Source organism: Meles meles, chromosome 16, assembly GCF_922984935.1.
Source record: "Meles meles chromosome 16, mMelMel3.1 paternal haplotype, whole genome shotgun sequence".
Taxonomy (NCBI): Eukaryota; Metazoa; Chordata; class Mammalia; order Carnivora; family Mustelidae; genus Meles; species Meles meles.
In genome coordinates this window covers 59634890-59655912 of record NC_060081.1, presented here as the reverse complement: position 1 = coordinate 59655912, position 21023 = coordinate 59634890, and the positions used below count along the sequence as shown (strand labels likewise).

Sequence of the window (21023 nt, the reverse complement as noted above, 5' to 3'; positions counted from 1 at the left end):
CTTGCATGAGTCATGATTCTTACAGTAGTCCTTCAAGATTCCATTATCCATGCCTCCTGCTGCAAGGAGCAAGAGCACAGGGGAGGAGGGTTATCTACCAGAGGGGAAGAACACAGTCCCCGCTGCCAGTTACTGAAGACCTACCACATGCCAGGCTCTATGCCAGCATTTTGCAAGACAGTGCTCTAACCTTCCCACGGATCCTTCAAGGTAAATACTATCATCCCCATTTTATAAATAAAATAATCTACCCAAGTGGCAGAGCCATAATTTTAACCAAGCTTTTGCCAGCTCGAAAGTCCTTGCTTTTTCTATGACATTATATACCAGCATTTATAGATTCGCTAGGTCTCTTGATTCTGGACTTCCCTTTTTGATCAATTCATTTCCCATTACTACCTGGGATAAGTCCTACCCTTCAGCCAGCCTAGCCTACTCTGTATATGCCACGAACCTGTTGCATCCTTTTCTTTGCTAATCTGTCCCTCCGGTCCCTCTCCCACTCTCTACCAATCAAAATATGTCCAGGCCCAGCTCAAAGACCACCCTCTCCTCCATGAGGCTTTCCATTATTAACTGTCATTCCCATGCGTCCAAAGGGCCCAGCTGGAAGCTCTGGTTCCCTCATACTTCATCTGACCTCATGCCACAGTTTGCTATTTACTTGTCTGTTTTCCCCATGAGACCGCAAACTGCTTGAGCTCAGGGCCTGGGTCTTACTAGTCTCCATACCCCGCAGTGCCTCAGCCCTTAGCAGGGCTCAGAAAAGCCTGGATGAACCTGCTGTATGCAGCCTTCTGCAAAAGTAACAGAGTAAACTAATGGAAACCCACTGCATGCCAGGCTTCGATTTACTCCATTTCCTATGAGATGGGAGTGCGTGGAGGAGGGTATGGAATTGAAGGGACAATCAAGCCACAGGGAGGAGGGGACCGGGGACACGTACAGGCGCTCCCTTTCCCGGACAGCCTGGTGCAGCTCCTCCTGCTGCTCCTCCTTCTCGCCCTGAGCCGAGTCCCCCTGCAACTGAAGCTCCACGTTGGTCCTCCGCAGCCGCCACGCCTCCTGCTCCAGCACCTCCAGCTGCTGCTGCAGCTCCGCCCTGGTCTTCTGCAGCAGCTCGCGCTCCCTGGAACGGGCAGACCAGAGACGAGCAGGAACCTTGGAACCTCCAATCCTTCCCGGAAGCAGACATCACAGGGTCAAAGGACAGAGGTGTCTGTTTCCTTTCAAAATCTCATCTTCCCTTTTGAGCAGGAAACTTTTTTTAAAATCATCACAAAGACCCCAAAGTGAGTGAGCGGGAATAAGCACAACACAAAGCAAGATAACCCCTGACAGCCCTGAGGAGTCAGGGAGGGCAGGGCCAGGCAACCAGAAACATCCAGGGAGTGAGTAAAGGGCTGGATGAGGGCTGGATGAGGACTGGGCCGGGAGCGGGGTGGGGAAGGATGAACACTCCCTGCTCACTTGCTAAGAGACTCCACCTCCCCCTGGAGGTCCACGGTCTGCCCGGCCAGAGTGTCGCGCTCTCCAGTGAGCTTCTGCAGCCGCTGTCTCAAGGCCTCGCCTTCCTCCTCCCACTGATCATGCTGTTGCCGCAAGGAGCTCATAGCTTCCTGGCAGCCTGAAAGCTGCTGCCTTAAGTCCTATGGAGGGACAGTGACAGAAGTGAGATGGTGACCAAGAGGGCAGAATGAAGCCCCCTGAGAGTGGGGCTGGGTGAGGCGGCTGAGGGCTGGTACGAGGGTAAGCCAGGAATAGAGATGTGGCCAGTCAAGAAGACAGAGGATGAGCGATTACAACTGGGCTTCTGTGCTGCCTGGAGTCTCGGGGTCCATCATCTTCAGACGTGTGCTGGGATGCGGTGCTGGGCTGGAACCCTTAGAGTCGGGAACGCTTACCCGTGGTCTCCCAGGGCTCCAGTGGCCTGTCTGTGTAGTGCTATACAAAGATGGCATGCCAAGGGAAGCATACCACTGGGCACACAGAATGTGCCCATTAGCCACAAGGACAGCTGGGCAGACACCGAGAGATTCTAATGAACACTTTGGGAGTGTTGAAAATACCTCATGACTGGTCAACATAGTGAAAGGGGCAGTCCAGGGACGCCTGAGTGGCTCAGTCAGACCTTCGGCTCAGGTCATGATCCGGGAGTCTCCGGATTGAGTCCTGCATTGGGCTCCCTGCTTGGCGGGGAGTCTGCTTCTCCCTCTGACCTCCCTCCTCTCATGCTCTCTCTCTCTCATTCTCTCTTTCTCAAATAAATCAATAAAATCTTAAAAAAAAAAAAAAAAGGAAAGGGGCAGTCCAGGTGAGGAAGGTACCTGGGGCACAGAGCAGTTCGGACACCCATACCCGTGGCTGAGGAGGAATGGTCAGATTCTCACCTGCACAGCCTGACGTCTTTGAGTCACCACTGAACGCACCAGAGTAAGGGCCTTTTCTGGGTCCTGGGAATCAAACTGGGAGGAGAGGCCACTGGCGTCCAACCCCAAGGAGCAATCCTCACCACAGCCTTGGGCCATGTTGTCCCCTTCTTCCACCATGACCTGAAACCCAACACAGCAGAGTCACTACCCTACTGACCAAGGCCTACAGTCTGCACAGAAGACTAACTAAAAGATTAACTTGAGAAGACTAATGGCTACATCCTGGACAAACCTGACCTTTTCCTTCTCACCTTCTTTCCCCTGCAGGTGGGCGGAGGGTATCTGAGAGCAAAAAGGATCAGTTCCTCCAATCCCTCACCTTTTGTCACCAAAACCTAGGACTAGCAAGAAGGCTAGAGTACTCTCTGAGGCAATTAACAAAATAAGAAATGAAGAAAGGAGAGGATACCGATGTAACAAAGACCAGAATCCAGCCACTGGCCCGAGACTTGCAGATGGCAATAAGGAAGAGGGCCTGTTCCAGCAGGCAGGGCCAGCACGTGAATGCTTAGCTACTCCTTAGCAAGCCCGTCCTCAAAGACACTCAGAGAACTCATTCCTCAAAGACCCTAAGCCCAAGCATCTCAGACTGTGGAAACCTAGGCACAACTAAGAGGACAAGGAGGCCTGCAGAGCGGTGAGCCATGATCCGGTTTCCACAAACAGAAGGCTTACCAGTACCTGGGTTATATCCCTGATCACCTGCTGTAAAGACAGCTTCTCCTCTTGGGCACTCCTACTGAGAGATGCCTCGTGTTCCATTAATTCTGCATGATTTGTCTCCTGAACAAGGAACAAGACAGAGCTGTGAGCAAAACTTGCAGAAGTATCTACTGTTCCAGGCCCCAAATGAATCAGAAGCTCATTCTGTCTCTTCGGTCAACGCTACTTTTTCCCTGACTACAGATGAATGCTACTGTTGTCCCAGGACTCTGAGGACAGTGGGATGTGGTGATTAAGAGTTCACAGTAAGCGCATCAGAGCTCCAAATGGGCATGCCTAGGTTAGAGTTCTTACTCAATCACGTCCTAGCTTGGCAACCTTAGGCCGCTGCTTCTTTGAGCTTCTTTTCTCTTTAAAAAAGGGAAAATTAACAGCAACTACTTTACAGGTTTGTGTTGAGGCTTAAATGAAAAAGATGCATGTAAGTTACTCAACACAGTGCCCGGCACAAAGAAAATGCTCAATGAATGTCAGCTGTCATGGGAGGGAGGATGGCAGCTGTCCCTGAACATCAAACCCTTCCTGGAGACCTAAGGCTAGACCAGAGAAACCCCCAGCCCCAGAGCCTGAAGATTCAAGCTTTCCTCAGTTTCTTCTGATCATATTGTTAGTGAAGGCCTGAAGACACACACCTGCAGCTCTGTTTTTTTGGCCTGCACAAAACTTGAATCGACATTTATAAATTGAGAGATTTTGAGAGATTGTATGAATTGAGAAATTCTGACTTTCTGGTTTTTCTCAAAAAGTTAACAGATGAGCCATACCAGCCTCCAGGCCCCCACGGCAATAATTTTCTGAAGTTGAACAGGGGGTGCCTCTGCTAGAGGAGACTTCTATTTTTGGGGGTCCCCTGGTCCCTATGATGCCTCCTTGTTTCCTTAATATTGAGATCAAGTGTCCCCTACTGTACTCAAAACGAACTATGACAACGCTGGGCAACCAACCAGAATCCTTACAACTGAACCCACTTGGCTCTTTGGCATTATCTAGGCACTGCAGACATCGGACTTTGCAAATTTCTGACCAAAAGGAGTCAAAAGGCATAAATAACTCTGAGTCCCGGCTGATTCCAGGTTGGATAAGAAGACCAGAGGTTTGCATGTAGATGGTCATTCAGGATCTGCCTAAAGAGAAAGATCTGAAAATTCTAAGACACGAAAGGAAATGTGGAATCAAGCCAGAGGTTCTAACAGTCGAACCTTCAGAGAGTCCCTTTGATAATGTCCTGGCAGATGAGAAGCCAGGGACACGAACCTCACTCTTTCACAGGACAGACTTCTCAGCTACGGAGCCTCTCTCACTGGTAGACAAACGGTCCCAGCCTGTAGCTTCTAGTCATCGACACTGCCCGTGCCGACCGGAAAACATTAAACAAGCCAACTCCTTCCCCCGATGTCAGTCGTTCAGGTCTGTGGTGGCGGCCATTATGTGTTCCCTCAAGCCCTTCTTCCTCCAAGCTGACCGTTGCCACACTCCTCAGCTGTTCCCCATGTGACTAGGTTTTGAATCTCTCACACAACCCCACCCTTTGCCGGTGTGCCTCGTAACGCGTGTCCCACTCTCTCTGAGGAGGACATACTGGGTGCGCACATCATTGTAGTTTCCCCAGGAATGCAGGAGGGATGGGACACAGTATTTACTGATGAATGAATAAATCAATAGGTTAATTAATTGTCAGACTCAGCCAACATTTATTTATTTTTTTGTTTTTATCAAGGCACATTTAACTGGTATCCCACATCATCTGTCCATAAAGGACAAGGAACCTACAGGCCCAGTCCCAACTCCTTTCCAGAATAAATGGTCACGTACCAGGATCTCCACTGTCTCTCTCAGAGCCTCTAACATCTTCTCATAATCTTTATTTTGCTTCTGAGCCTGGGTCAGCAGAGCAGAGAGCTCGGTCACCCTGAAGAGAAGAGCACAGCACTGTCATCCAGGCAGCCCACTGAGGTGGACAGGCCTATCACGCAGCACACCCCAGCCCCAACAGACACTCCCACTGCAGCCCCCCCACAGCCACCTGGGCACCCCCGCCCCTGTACTCCCTGAGTACCACATGACGCTATAGCCTTGAACTGGGGGGAAAGGCAGGAGTCAAAAGGCACTCAGACACATGCAGGGATTTACCACATCTCATGGCTGGAGCACGTGTTTGAGGGCCCAAGAGCTGAAGGAAAGCCCTGGACCAGGCCTTTCCAGGCCCCACTTGGTCTTGAAGTCAAGCACCCTGAAGCCAATAAGAACATCAGAGTTGCCACATGGGAGAGTCCCCAGGTCCCTCTAGCCCAAGGGTCTCTGATAAGGAAAACGAAGGGGCAATTTGGGGAAGATTATGGTCAACCTCTGTGATATTAACCTCAAAGTTCAGGGAAATCATCATATAACTCTGTCACTTAATGCTACATCCTGGAGCTCAGTACCTAGTATTCTATGGGTAGCTAAATACATATATATTTTCTAAGATTCTATATTTTTTTAAGTAATCTCTACACCTAGCAGGGGCTCAAACACATGATCCCAAGATCCAGAGCTGCACGCTCTACCAAGCCAGCCAGGTACCCCTAAATAAATATATCATAGATGAATGCTATTTAGGAGTTAAAATTATTTTTTTCCAAGTCTTAATAATTAATAAAAAGTATCTAAGAGCCTTCATTCACTGTATGGCCATTCATTTAATCATTGCATCTTTCAACAAACATTCATTGAATGTTACTCTACAGTAGATGAAGTGCCAAGCACTGGAGACAGACTTACGAAGACACGGTTTCTGTCCTTCCCAACCCAACCCAAAACAAACTGCTATTCATATCCACCACCAATAGGTGGTGACACGACCCTGGCCATGGGGTATAAGCCCCATCCTGTCCAGAAATTCAAATGGGGCTCTTCGCTTAGTTTCCTGCCCTTCTTACTATTATTTCAAAAAAATCTATTTTGTCATAATCTAAAAAAAAAGCTAAAGAATCAGAGAGAAACAGTGAGATCAATGCTGTAACAAGCAAGTCAAAAGGCCACACCAGGGCATAGAAATTTAACAGGCTACTGAGCTCAGAGAAGGCTTCTCAGAACCACGCCTTAAAGGATAAGGTGGAGGCAGAAGGGAGGGAAGCGTTCCAGGCTAAGGTCAGCATGTACCAAGGCAGGGAAGCATGGAAGAGCTTGGCTGTTCTGGGAATGGGAGTAGGTTGGTGTTGACGGACAACAGTCACCGTTAGGTCTATAAATCAACAGGAGAGAAGCTGAGCTGCAAGACAGTCTGAGGGCAGAGGGCAGTGACATGGCCCCAACTGTGGCTTCAAACTAGACTCCCTCTGGCACCTCTCCTTCCCCTCCGGTGGGAGGAACTCTCTTCACACCCCACCCCCAACCCATCAGCTCTCTCGATCCCCCTAAGGGAGTCACCACCCTCAGCAACCCCTTCCCAGGCCCCCAGCCCATCTCACCGATCCTGTAGCTCAGCCTTCTCCAGATCGCCCTGACTCTTCAGCTGCATTAACTCCTGGCTCCTTTCATGGGCCTCCTTCTCCAGTTCCTGGGTCTTGGTTAGTAGAAGCAGCAGCTGGGTTGGCTCACTGCCATCCAGTCTCCCAGATCCCTCAGATTCTCGAGACTGGGCACCCACAGTCAAGCGCAGACAGCAGGTCAGCAGGGACCCCGAAAGCCTCACATGCTCAGCCTTGAGCTCCGTCAGGTCTCTGAGTACAAGGCAGGAAAGAGCAGACTCCGGTAAGGATGGATTAAGGGAGCATCGAGATCAGGCCCAGTGAAGCCTGAGGAGCAGGTCTGGGAAAATCATCTGAATCCAACAATATCTTCCCTCCCACCCACTCTTCTATCCGCCCCCCCCCCCATCCCCCGCTTCTACAGCAGCCCACCGTCCTAAGTCTAGAATCAGCAAGGGCAAACCTCCCTTCCTATCCCCACACTAACCTGTCAGTAGCTGACTTCATCTCCAGGAAATGGCGTCGGAAGGTCACCACCTCCCGCCACAGACCAAGAAGGCGACCGTGCTCCCCTTTCAGGTAGCCCTTGAAGAACTGTGTAGTCAGAAACCCAGGTCATGTCAAAGGGCAGAGGGCCATCTTTTGCCAGCACAGGAGTCTTGCATTCCTCCTGACTACTTGGGGGGAGGGAAGGAGGGACTTACAGGAGATAGCTTATGAATGGGTGTCTATATTCGGGTCACACTGAAGTGTTTAATAAAGTTAGCAGTGGCACTGAAGAAGTCAAAGGGTTTGAGATGGCATATGACCTTCCTCTGAGCAGATTAGAAAAAGATAAATAGTAGTTGCTATCCCGCCATTACTACCACAGACTTACAGTGAGGACTAGCACAGTGCCTGGCACCCAGCAAAGACTCGGGAAACATTCATTTCCTTGCACTGGGATCTGAAAATTCCCAGGGTCTTTATCTGGTCTTTCTTTCCCATTTGGTTTCAATAGCTACCTCCTTAGCTTCTAGATATGCAGACCTCCAGAAGAAGGGAGTCAGCAAGCTTTCAGATCCTTCTAGAACCAAAGCTAGTCCCTCATGCAGGAACAGAGGTGCTCTGAGTGTCATGCCACCTGCTAGCAAAACCTCGACGAGGCAGGTAAGAACAGGAGTCAGCGGAGAGCCGAGGCAGGGCGAAGTCGCCAGCCAGAGTGGGGAGGAGAGCCGGGGACTCTAGTGACAGCTCAGCTTCCATCCAGGTCCCGAAGGTACCCTTTCCCAGCACCGACCAGGCTGGTGCCCAGAGTGCAAGCCCTCCTGTTCCTCCTACCTCCTGCTCCATCTGCCACTGGCTCTCCTTCCTCATCAGCTCATCCCGGGCTCGGCTCCAGTCCACTGTCAGCTTTTCCACATCTTCCCGAAGCGCTTTATTCACCACGTCAGCTTTTTCCATGTGCAGTCGAAGCTGGGTGTTCACCTCTGCTAGACTCTCACACCTGCACTGGGGAGGGGCAGGAGCAAGTGCAAAATAAAGGCTTGATCCAACCCTTGGACCTCTTGGAGTAAGATGACAAACACTGGAATTTTCCATTGCCAGGGACTGGAGGGCTAAGGCTGAGGTCCGTGGCTTGAGCCCTATTAGCACTCAGGGCCAAGGTGCCCCCCTCTGCCTTTTCAACCCACAGGTCACCAGAATCGCCTGCCCGCCCCCCCAACCAGAGAACTTGGGGTTCATCACCTCTGTTGTTCCTCCTCCAATCGGACCAGCAGCTGCTCCAGGTTCGGCTCCTCCACACTTTCCCACCTCTGAGGGGTTGGTCCCTTAGCCAGACAGAAACAAGATTTTTTTACCATGGAAGAGAACACCATTCAGACCAATGGCCTGATGCTCCCTTCTGCAGCCACCTACTTTCTTTCTATTCCTCCTCTCCTGTGTTAGCAATATGCCTCTTTACTCCATCACTACATCCTGAAGGTAAATCCACTGCATCCCTTCTCCAAAAGTGAATCAGTAATGTCTCCTGAAAGATGGCGCTGGGTAGGGAAAAGAGCTTTCGACCCAAGAAGTGTAAGACAGAGCTTTCACTAACAGCCTTGACTTCTACTACACTACACTTTGGACTTTGGACAGTTATTCAACTTCTCTGAGCCACCAAGTCTTCACTACAAAATGGAGACACCGTTCCTCACAGAAAGTTGCCTCGTCGATTGAGTGACATCGTTATATGACAATGCCTAATGGCGCCTGGCCTACACGGAATGGTGCTCAGCAAGTTTTGTTTTTTCCCTTCCTCTGAGAGAACTTTTCTGAGGGTAATGTGAGAAGCTGCCAAGAGAGAGCTGGAACAAAGCCAATGAGTTTTTCAAAGCCCGTTCTACCCAGCCAACGGCACAAGTAAGTTCCTCTGCCACTAAACAAGTTTAGGCTTGCAAAGGCCCACATCTAAGACAGATAAACACTGACACCTTCTGGAGGAAAAATGCATTTCTTCCCTCTGATTCCACATCCTTTCCAGTCTGATTAAATCTCCTGAAGCTGCATTTTGTCCTCAGAGAGCCAAGGGTTGGAGGCTGACAGGCCTGGAATGGCCAATCCAATCAGAGTATCTGTGGGATAAAGCTCTCAGGGGCTGAAGAGAGGAGAGACTTCCACCAAACATGACCTTATCACACCCCAGTCTCCGTCAGTCAGCAAACAAGGCCTTCCTTGCAGGTATACCCGCTGAGGGCACCTGGGGACACAAAACAGCCTCACTCACCCCGGTGGCTTCCAGCTGCTTCTCCAGCTCTTGACACCAGGTCCGGTACTGCAACACCTGAGGCAAACAGAGCAGGGTGTGGGTGACGGTCACAGCTGGTACCAACAGCCCAAACCAAAGGCCCAGGAAGATTTGGGGCAAACCTGCTGTGAACAGGGTCTGGGTGACAACAGCGGGGTAAGGCCATAACATCTCATTTCCATTTGGTCGGTTAATAATACTCTCCCTATGCCTGTTGTATCAGAGGGGTAAGATTACAGGCTTTGGAACCAGAAAACACAGGGCCAGGTTCTCGCTCTAGCCGAGGGGAGCAAACATAGACAACCCACTTAGCCCTTGGGACCGCCATCTTTAAAAGCGACAGGCTCGATCTCTCCTGGAGTAGTTGTGAGCGTCACGGGAGAGGCTGCTGAGGGACATTCCCACTACATGGCTCTGTCTCCTGGGACTATTATCCCACCTCAGCACCCAGCGCTCGGTGGTGTTCTCTTCACCTCCCTGCACGGGTTGCTGCCTCACCTTGGCCTGTAGCTTCCTCACAAGGGTTGCCTGCCTCTGCTGGGCCTCCTGGGAGCTCTTCAGCTTCCGCCAGGAGGCGGCTTGGTTCTCTGCCATCTGTTGCTGTAGCGCCAATACTTGCTCCTCCAGCACCAGCTGCAGTGCCTGGGGCTTCATATTGTTCAAGCCAGGGCCTCCCGTCTCCATGGGAGCACCAGACAGGTAAGCCCACAGGCCGCTATCCAGCCAGAGGCTGCTCAGTTCCGGTAAAGTCTCTAATCATTGCTGTGCCACTTGGACCTCCTCTTGAGCTGGGGACCAAAGCACATAGAGGAGTTGAAAGGAATGTCTAGGTGATTCAAATTTACTCATCAAATACTCACTAGGTCTGGCAAAGCTGCGTTGGGGAAAGTAAGTGGATTCTTTTACTACAGGATCCATCAGAGCCTTTAAAATACTAACATGGACCGTAATCTCTAAGGGGGGAGGGGCTAAGCATCATTTCGCAAATTCACTGGATCATGAGACAAGCTCAGAGGACCAGTGTTTTCTGGCAGACCTTCGGGAACTCTGTACTAGACCAAGAGTGCTCAGTTTACCCGCGTGTTCCTGATGCCTGGCACAGTCCCTATTAGCCGTCTGCGGAAGGAATCCCTGAAGGTGTTTCTAGTCTAGTTGGGGAGAAAGACACAATCACAACACAATGTAGTCTGTGTGATCACGACAGAGACGTTAATGACAGCAAGGGGAAAGAGTGGACTGGCATTTAATCCAATCTGGTGGTCTGTGTACTGTGTGAATCATCACCACGGTTAATCCTTGTCAGGTATGTCTACGGGTCAGTCACAGTTCACTGCTTTACCCGTGCTAGGTCATTTTGTCATCCCAAGAATCTTGAAACCTTCCAATGCCTTCCTATCACACTTCGGCGTAGGTGATATTAGAACTCTTTGTACACGGATGAAGAAATTGAAGCTTACAAAGAAAACTGAAGCCTCCGTTAAGAAATTAAAAAGGTTAAACAAGTTGTCCAAGTTCATACAGTTGGCATTCGGTTATTAGGGATTTGAATACCAGCAAGTCTGACCATCTGATGAAGAAACAGAGTAGCAGGCATTTCAGGCCAGGAGGGTCCATTAAGACAGCAGTGGGGAGCAGTGGGGAGGCAGGGGGAGGGGGAAGGAATCACCTTCAGTAGGACAGCAAACCTCCTCACCCAGGAGGAGCTGGGCCAAAACAGGGCAACGGGTCATGCCCAGGGGTGGAGGGGAAACAGGGAAAGGGGGACACCAGCCTAAGCAGAGAGCTTGGAAGAGACACGGAGAGGGGGAGGCATGGTGGTCAGGAAGAGTTTGGGGCACCAGTTCAAGCTCTGCCTCTAATGAGCTCTGTGATCTCGAACATACCATTTCCCTTTCAGTCCCTCATCCATGAATGAAGGTTCCCAGTCACGTTACCTCTGAGTTTCTGAGGCTTCTGAAATACACGATAACCTGGGAGGAGGTGGGTAGGTTAGAGCTCTCATTTCATTAACCCGGAGACCTGAGACTCACACTAGAAGGGTTAAGGAATATTTGTTTTTCCAATTACCTATCAAGAAAATAGAAAATTAGAGCTGCCCTCTTGGTCCAGCCAGCACCCCATCAGTGTGAACATCTGAAGAAAGCGGTACATACAGCAGTGAAGAAAGTAGTATATACAGCAAATGCAAATCTAACATTTGCATATACACTGGGAGTTTCAGGGGCCCCAAATCCCTTTAATGCACCAAACTGCTGACTTCCTATATCCCGGCTCAAATGCCATCTCCTATCGTGTCATCCCAGATGTACTCGGGAAGAGTTAACCACTTTTATAGCTGCATATATGACCCGATGTATTTAAGACATTTATATATATAACTGTATATATAATACAGAGAGAGTCTAATGACTATATTACATCTTATCATTATTACTTGTCTATCTTTTCTACTAATCTGTGAATTCGCAAAAGCGGAAGCTGTCTAATTCATTTTGGTCATTAGGATACTGAGGAAACGCCTGTGGGCCTCACTCCAGGCAGATCTAAAACCTTAGCAGAGGTTACAAATGTGACCTGCTCGTTCTTTTCCACCATGATGCGGCCTCTGTCAAGCTTTTAAGAATTCAAATCAGGTACAAACATTTTCCACTGGGAGAACGCATACAAAAATTCTTATTTCTGGGGGTGCCCAGGTGGTGCAAACGGTTGAGCGGCTGACTCTCGGTGTTAGCTCAGGTCATGATCTCTGGGTCATGGAACTGAGCCCTGAGGCTAGCTCTGCACTTAGCTTGGGGGTGAGGGGTGGGGGTGGTTGGAGGGTAAGGGGGTCCGCTTCGGATTCTCTCTCCCTCTCCCTGCCCCTCCCACTTGTGCGTGCGCCAGCACTCCTCTCTAAAATAAAGAAATAAAAATTTTTTAAAAAATCCTTATTTCTGGGGGCGCCTGGGTGGCTCAGTGGGTTAAAGCCTCTGTCTTGGGCTCAGGTCGTGATCCCGGAGTCCTGGGATCAAGCCCCGCATCGGGCTGTCTGCTCAGCAGGGAGTCTGCTTCCCCTTCTCTCTGCCTGCTTCTCTGCCTACTTGTGATCTGTCAAATAAATAAACAAAATCTTTAAAAAAAAAATCCTTATTTCTGGCTCCTTTGGAAAAGCAGAATATCTAGTGACCCGTGACCCGCATCCCTTTAAGGCAACGACCAGCTGCAGTTACAAGTGTGTGCCCCCCAGGGCGCCTGGGTAGCTCAGTGGGTTAAGGCCTCTGTCTTCGGCTCAGGTCATGATCCCAGGGTCCTGGGTTCGAGCCCCGCATCGGGCTCTCTGCTCGGCGGGGAGCCTGCCTCCCCCACTCTCTCTGCCTGCTTCCCCCACTCTCTGTCTTCTTCCCCCACTCTCTCTGCCTGCCTCTCTGCCTACTTGTGATCTCTGTCAAATAAATAAATAAAATCTTAAAAAAAAAAAGTGTGTGTGCCCCCTTAGATAGGGCATATGCTCTCCAGTTCACCAGTCCCCAGCACCCCCACCATCCCAGTCGCCCCAGCCTATTCTCTCCCTCACACCGACAGCAGATTTTAGTGGCCATTTATCATTGCACTTGTGCTGTTGCTTTTCTTTAAGAGTTACAGAGGAAAGTTCAGTTTACTAATTTATATTACCTCCTGGACAACAGAAGACTGCGGAGTTCGTAGAGCCTGTAGGAGACCGCAAGGGAAGTGCACAGAGTAGAAAGGGTAGAATGGCACCAGGACTCCGGGCTGCCTCTTCCTAGCCTCTATCCTGGGTGAATGCGGTCTTCCTCCACACTCCAAAGATCGTCTTTTTCTGCCCTTCCTTTCCACCACGGCTGTATCAACCCATTCACCGGGGGCTCTGTGAGATGCTGGCTCAGTCTCTCCCTGTGGAGGAGGCACGAGCTTGCGGGGAAACCACTCTTGCTGCCAACACTGCCGGCAACAAAAGTAGCTCTCAGTTGCTTCAAGGGACCCGACGGACCTTTTTCTCTCCTAATACCGTGAGCGTTGGGGCTGGGCTTTTGCACGCAGTGGGAGTCTCAGAGGTCCCAAGGGCATCCTCTCCCTCCGTTGAATTCCTACCCCCCAATGTTTGACTGAACCATACAAAATCGCCACATTTGCCCATCTTTAACCTACGAAAATGGTAATGTCATAGAGTTCAACCTACTATCTCCACGGGCAGCTCTGCCACAGTCCCCAGAATCTGCATACTTAAACCATCTCTTAGGATGAGGCTAGGGCTGCTGTTAACATGCAGGGCCACCTGGGTGGCTCAGCTGGTTAAACCGACTCTTGGTTTCAGCTCAGGTCATGATCTCATGGGTTGTGAGATCGAGCCCCTCAGTGGGCGTTGCACTCAGCACACAGTCAGCTTTCTCTCTCCCTCTCCCTCTATCCCTTCCCCTGCTTGTGCATGTGTGCTCTCTCTCTCAAATAAATAACCTTTTTTAAAAAAGACTGCTGTTAAGATGTATACACTGTTTGGGAAAGTGATAGTAATGTTCAGTAAAGAAGTGGAATTGTATTAGAATTATATGATTATTTTATTTCAGCAGATAATTTAAACATTTTAGAGCTATTTAAAAAATTTAGTCCAATCCTCCCATTTTACAGGTAAGGAAACTGAGGCTTCCAGAAATACAGTAACTTCATGTTGTTCATGTTTTATTTATATACTCCACTTACCCCAAAAAATGATCTGGAATTGTATCAAACATACCATATGAATGTAAGATGTTACTAATAGGGGAAACGGGGTGCAGGGCAGACAGGAACTCTCTGTATTATGCCATTTTCCTATACATCTAAAATTGTTCTAAAAATAGTTTATCTTAAAAATGATTTGAAGTGTTTTACAATTAAAACAAAAAAATCCCCATAAAACTTAAATTCATTAAAACTAGAATAAAAAGAGGGAGTGAACAGAGTCTCCTCAAGATGGAGTTCAGCACTGTTTTATTAACACTCTGTCAATCTCCCAGGAAACGAACTAGCAGACGGCCAGAAGAAAGGTAGGTTTCCATGTCCCCCCAGCAAAGGAAAAGGTCAGGATTTGGCAAATGGTTAGCAGCTAGATCGTGTTCATGTAAGACCGTGGAGGTCAGTGTGCTCTGCAAACTGTAAAGCACTGAATAGACAGGAAAAGGAAAAAGATTCACTCCTTTTATGCATTAACTTATTCCACAGACGCTCATGAATTAGAGCTCAGTTCTGGGCAGTCTGCCACAGTGATAGAGACATGAGCAAGACTGACCTCCTCCTTTCGCCAGGAACAGACTAGAAGGGCAGTAACCTCTGAACCTAGTGTGGAAAGTGAGAGAAGAGTGATACACATTACGTTGAGTTCCCCTCACCTGAAACAAACCAAAAGGGGTACTTAAATAAAGTCTAGAATAGAAGCAACACCACCTAGACTTGGAGGTGTGTATACTGCAAGGACTAGGATGGGGACTAGTATCATTAAATAGAATGTCACTTATAGCAAAAAGAGGAAAAATGCTTGAGGGCACAACATTTTACTTCCTGAACAATGAAACTCTCTCTCTCTCTCTCTATACACACACACACACACACACACACACACACACACACACACATTTGTCTGCAGAAACGATTTCTATTTCTTTGTGGACACACAAAAAACTCAGCATGTTTTCTGCCTCCAATACTGTGTGGCACCCGTGAAAAAGCTTGTGGCAAGGTGGTGGGAGGGAGACAAACCATAAGAGACTCTTAATCTCACAGAACAAACTGAGGGTTGCTGGGGGAGGGAGGTAGGGAGAGGGTGGTTGGGTGATGGACATTGGGAAGGGTATGTGCTATGGTGAGTGCTGTGAAGCGTGTAAGCCTAATGATTCACAGACCTGTATCCCTTGGGGCAAATAATACATTATATGTTAATAAAAATAACTTTTTAAAAAATCATGGATTTTTTGGATTCCATGGATTGGAATCAGGGATGTTGCCAATTTTGAGCAGTTTCTTCCAGAGGGCATCGGAGTGAATGGAAAAGCTGGACATCTCAGTAACCCAGAGCAAGACGGCTGTTAATTTCTGAGGTGCCTTTTTCCAAGAAGTATTTGAAATATCCCACCACAGAATATTTGGAGGAGAATAATCTACGTGATTAGTTGCATTACCTCCAGATTAAACACGATAGGGGAAGATGAAGATGAAAATTCATTTACCTGGAATATTTTGTATGAGTTCTTGAATAAAACTTGGGAAGCAAAAAAAAAAAAAAAAAAAAAAAAGCTTGCAGCCGCTTCCATAAACCTCTTATGAGGGGCCTCTCTCTTTTTTCCTCCCACCTCTCCGGCTTCTCCCTATAGTCTCCTTTGCTGGTTTCTCATGTCCCCAAGTTTGGAGGCCCTAGGGCTCAGGCTTCTGGCCTCTCCTCCATCTACATTCATTTCCAGGGCAACCTCATCCCCGTCAGTTTCCTGACTTAAAACAGTACCTAGCCATCCATGACTCCCGTGTTAGGTCTCCAAGCCACGCTTCCCTCTGGAACTTTACGCTCCTAGACTAAGTCCAGACACCGGTTTAACTTCTCCACATGGGTGTCTCAAAGGCACGTCAAAGTTAACCTGTCCAAAAGTGGACTTCTGCTCCTCCAATCTTCCCCATTTCAGTATATGGCAATTCCTTCCTTCTGGCTGCTCAAGCCCAAAGTCTATGGTCATATTTACTCCATTCTCCCACACCCTGTCATCAATCTATCGGCAAACCTGTTGGCTCTACCAGATCCCATCGCTTTTCAACCACTAACCACCACCATCCCGAGCCAAGCCACCCTCTCTTGCCTGGTGTGGTGGCTTTAAGGGAGACCCACAAATTCTTTGATATTCCTTCCTTCAAGAGGCAGAGCCTAATTCTCTCTCCTTGGATAGGAACCAGAATAAAATTAATGAAGCTGAATAAAGTAGAAATGACTTCCAAGAAAAGGTCATAAAAGGCACTATGACCTCTCTCTCTCTCTTCACTCTCCCCACCAGGCCCTGAGAACACTCAGGCATCTCTGTGAAAAGGCCCAGCAGTAAGGAAACATCTTGGGAGCAAAGCAGCCAGGAACCTGACTGCCATCTCCTGAGAGGGTCCTGAGAAACACCCAGCTAAATTGCTCGTAGATTCTTTTTTTTTTTTTTTTTTAGATTTTAAAATTTATTTTGAGAGCGAGGGAGAGAGAAAGAGAGAGCATGAGTGGGAGAGGCAGAGGGCATGGGAGAGAGAATCCCCAAGCAAGGAATCCAGTGCAGGGCTGGATCCCATAACCCTAAGGACCTGAGCCAAAACCAAGAGTCGGACGCTTAACCCGACTGTGCCCCACTCCTAGATTTCTAATTCACAATTGTGTGAGGTAACGATTGCTATTTCAAGCTGCTAAATTTGGGGGTGATTTCTTGCCCAGTGATAAAGAATTAATACATCTGGATTACTGGGAAAGCTTCCTAGACTGTTGTAATGCTACCACCCCTGATTCTAGAATTTGATCTATCTCAACAGAGTATTCAGGGTGATCTTTTAAAACAGTGACAGACTGGGGCGCCTGGGTGGCTAAGTGGATTAAAGCCCCTGCCTTCGGCTCAGGTCATGATTCCAAAGTCCTGGGATGGAGCCCTGGGATCGGCCGTATCGGGCTCTCTGCTCGGCAGGGAGCCGGCTTCCCCCCTCTCTCTGCCTGCCTCTCTGCCTACTTGTGATCTCTGTCTGTCAAATGAATAAATAAAATCTTTAAAAAATAAATAAATGAAACAGTGACAGATTATGCAACTCAGAGGAAAATCCAAAATCATCTTCATGGCCCCGAGGCTCCTAATTATTTGATCCCAGCCTCCAGTGGTTTTAATTCCATTTCCTACTCCTCTCCAGTCACACAGCTCTCCTAGTGGCATGTGCTTGGAACACACCAAGCCACCCACTCATCTCTGGGCCTCTTCCTCCAGTTATCTTCTTGATTCACTCGCTCCCTTACCACCTTCAGATCTCTGTTCAAGTGTTACCTTTTCAGTTAAAGTTGTTCCCTAACCTCCAAATATAAAATACCAACACCCCTCCACACACTGGTATTTCTACTTACCTTATAACGTGTTATCTGTCGCTATCTGATTATTATGTGTAATATACTTATCAGAATGCAAATTTCCCAAGTACAAGAATAGTTTTATTGACTGTTATATTCCCAGCTCCTAAAACAGTGCCTGGTATAGAGTAGGTACACATTAAATATTCGACTGACTGAATGAAAGAATATAAGGGCATTAGGTAACATGATCCACATCACCATCACATTACAAAAAGCTTACAGCTCTACAACCTTCTAAAAAGCAAAAAAAGGATCATGTGGCTTATATAGCACTTTACTTTCTCAAAACAATTATTGTAATCTTCACCAAAAAACCCTTTGAGGTAAGATCATTGTCTTCATTTTGCAGACAAGAAAAATTACGCTCAGAAAATGGAAGGGATATAAATGACTGGTAGCCAAGCCAACATGAAACCCCAATCTGCTTCCACACTCTAGGCTTAATCCAATTCATTAAGCTGCCTCCTAAATCATGAAATATGAAATCACAGCTCTGTGAGGGGTACTTTCTAAAGCCTGTGAAACGATGAGGTGTAGGTCTGCAGCTCTCTGATGGAAAAGAAGCAAAGAAAGGTAGAGTGTGCCTGAGGAACAGAGGGCTGGAAGTAGGTTCTGGCCCGGGTTTTGTCCCAAACTCACTCCCTATATTTGGGGATATCAATTCTTCTTTCCAAGCCCTCTCAGTCAAAATGCACATCATAACCGTGGCCACCATAACACATGGGGTTAAAGTAAAAACCAATTCAATAGACATTTACCAAACCCAAAGGCAATCTAGTGAAATTATCACATGCTCTGGGGATATACAAACTAGAATTCACTTCCCAGCTCCACTCACTAATTAGTTGTGGAACTCTGGGCAAAATGATCTACGAATGCCTCAGTTTCTTCATGCATAAAATGTGAAGACATAGAACACACTTTATGAAATTGCTGTGAGGATTAAACGGGCCTTCACCTGTAATACATTTGGTAGCACTTGACACTTCGTGACTATTTAGGAAATATTAGTGTCATCATGTGCCAGACTCTGCTCTCTAGAGATGAAAAAGGCAACGCATAACACCCCAAGTGCACGGGTGTACAAGGGGGCAGGGAAAATAACTCCGTGCAACGAGTTCAAAAACCAAGCAGCGGAATTAACAGCGCCTGCAGAAAGCGGCTGGGAAATGTTTCCAAGGAAGTGATATTTGAGTCGGGTCGTAGAGAACCAGAGTTCCGGAGCAAGGCGGCGGGTGCGACTGGGCTTTAGGGCAGATCACGTGCAAAGTCCCAAGGACAGAGGGAGTCGCAAAATTCTGGGAGCCGGGAGCGAGACGCGCGCAGGAAGGAGAGCACAGCGCCTTTTCCTAACACCTCCGGACTCGGCAGCTGTGGATACGAGGGTCGGGAAGATCCCTTTCTGCGCGGATTGGAGCCCAGAGTGGTGGCCGCGGCTGGAGGCGGGGGCAAGGGGCCGGAATCCCTAGGACGGGTCCCAGACCCGCTCTGGGCCTCGGGTTTCTCCCGGGGAATGGGAAGCCGCTGCTCGAACGGGATTCCCTGAGGCGCCCTCTTCGGAAGAGTCTCCGGACCTCAGACCGTTAACCCGGGCACCTCCCGCCTGCCCTGAGGCCCCACCTCACCACGCTCGGCTCCCGCGATTTCCAGCGTGATCCTCAGCACGGGAGCGGGAGATGCAGCCACTAAGGCCGGGCGGGGGGCGGGAGTCCAGCCCCGGGCCCCGGCCAAGACCCCGCCCCCCGACTCCTGCCAGGGCGGCGAGCCCCGCCCCCGGAGCCGGGAGCCAGTAGTCGGATTGCGCCGCTTCGGGGCCTGCCGCCATGTTGAGTATTGGCATCCGACTTACTGGAGTGGCCCAGAGGGAACAGTGGGATTACGTTAAGAGATGTAAGAGTCTCTGGACAGAGATGACGACAGCCGGGGTTGCTGGATTGGAGTAAGGAAAGTCTTGGTAACTGAGAAATCTTGCCCTCAATCATCCCCCTTTTGGCTTCGGGGTTACACACTGCGCATGTGTATGGGGCCTGGTTCAACGTGCGCCTGCTCACTGCTCCCCCTTACAAATCGGAATGCAATTAACAACTGCGTGAGCAATGAGGGAACACGCGCTTGGGTCTGGATAAAACGTGCAGGGAAACCGGTTCTTGGGTTTTCTCACATTCAGATCGCGAAGCTCCAAGCAGCCTCAGGCAACACGACACTTATAGCATACTCAGTGTTGTCCGGCCGCACAGCACTTTTTCGCGCACGTCTTGCACAGAGTGGTGTTTGCGTGAATGTCTTAGTCCGGAGAACTGCAGTTTTTCTATTTTCTGTGTAAACCTGACTTCCTCTAGGGAACTCGTTCTTAACGGTATGACCCACTGTTATTTCGTAGCGTTTTGTGCTTAAATTATCAATGCATTATCATTCAAAACATCTTAGAATAGTAAATTTCATTTACCTGCCTCTTTTACATTCAGTGGTTCTAAATTTTTAGTTGGGATTAAAAAAAAAAATCAGGGAACTTCTTAAAATGCAAAGTCTTGGATTCCATCCCTAGAGAGTGAGTAAACCAAGTGTGAAACCCCAGAATCTGCATGTTGGCAAATACCTTAGGTGATACATCAGGGACACATTTGAGCAGCACCGATAAGGCTGTGTATCTCTAGCACTCAGCGCAGTCCCTGGTACAAAATAGGTGCTCAGTAAGTGCTGAGTGAATAGTTGAATGGATGAATGGACAGTAGGAGTGAAACACAATCTGCAGCCAAAAGAACCTGACAAGGAAACACTTCGATAAGTGTATCTTTTCTCCTATAAGAACAGAAAAAGTTCTTAATGGTTACTTTGAGAAAAAAAAGTAAGTGGAGGGCAGGAGGGAGGAGGGGGAGGACCCCGACTCTGAAAGGCAAACTATCTGGGGAGAAAAGAAGAAACATCAGAGACACTGGACAGAGAAAAAGATGCAAAGAATCAGTGGTGTGGGAATCCACCCCAGGCAAATACTACTGCAATGGGAACTGTGCAAGAATGTTCACTACAACAATATTTGGAATGGAGAGAAAAGAAACCACCTCTTTGCCTCAGGGTCTTTGCATATACTATGCCTTCTACCTAGACCGCTTTCCCCCCATCTCTAGGCTTAACTGATACCTTTCCCTCCTTCAGGCCTCAGCTTAGATGATACTTCCTCAGCTAAATCTTCCCTGACCATGCTATTCAATATAATATCCTATCATTTTTTTAAAAGATTATTTATTTATTTATTTGACAGACAGAGATCACAAGTAGGCAGAGAGGCAGGCAGAGAGAGAGAGAGAGAGAGAGAGGAGGAAGCAGGCTCCTGGCCGAGCAGAGAGCCTGATGCAGGGCTCAATCCCAGGACCCTGGGATCATGACCTGAGCCAAAGGCAGAGGCTTAATCCACTGAGCCACCCATAGGCGCCCCTATCCTATCATTTTCTATCACAGTACTCTGTTTCTTTCATAGCATTTCCCACTTGCTATCATTTTTCGTTTACTTATTATTTTTCTCCACCTTAAAAGTTTAAGCTTCACGAGGCGCGGAA

The 21023-nt window shown here is 48.6% G+C and overlaps 1 protein-coding gene across 14 annotated transcripts in view; it reads right to left on the bottom strand.

Moving 5' to 3' along the window:
* The window catches only part of CEP250 (centrosomal protein 250), a 48653-nt gene extending 28784 nt beyond the window's left edge, over positions 1–19869 (bottom strand). For 2 of the 14 annotated variants that reach the window (XM_045980788.1, XM_045980787.1), the window contains exons 1-12: positions 19090–19868; positions 9873–10162; positions 9354–9410; positions 8333–8415; positions 7925–8090; positions 7092–7198; positions 6605–6856; positions 4968–5064; positions 3108–3215; positions 2391–2552; positions 1471–1649; positions 947–1129 (exon numbers count right to left, since the gene is read on the bottom strand). In XM_045980788.1, coding sequence (XP_045836744.1) covers positions 947–1129; positions 1471–1649; positions 2391–2552; positions 3108–3215; positions 4968–5064; positions 6605–6856; positions 7092–7198; positions 7925–8090; positions 8333–8415; positions 9354–9410; positions 9873–10058 — 1580 coding nt within the window. In that variant the 5' untranslated portion in view covers positions 10059–10162; positions 19090–19868. Of the gene's footprint in view, positions 1–946; positions 1130–1470; positions 1650–2390; positions 2553–3107; positions 3216–4967; positions 5065–6604; positions 6857–7091; positions 7199–7924; positions 8096–8332; positions 8416–8503; positions 8644–9353; positions 9411–9872; positions 10163–13025; positions 13741–19089 lie in introns of those variants that run through there. The other 12 variants (XM_045980793.1, XM_045980785.1, XM_045980779.1 and 9 more) reach the window with 12 other exon arrangements.
* Positions 19870–21023: the final 1154 nt, after the last annotated feature.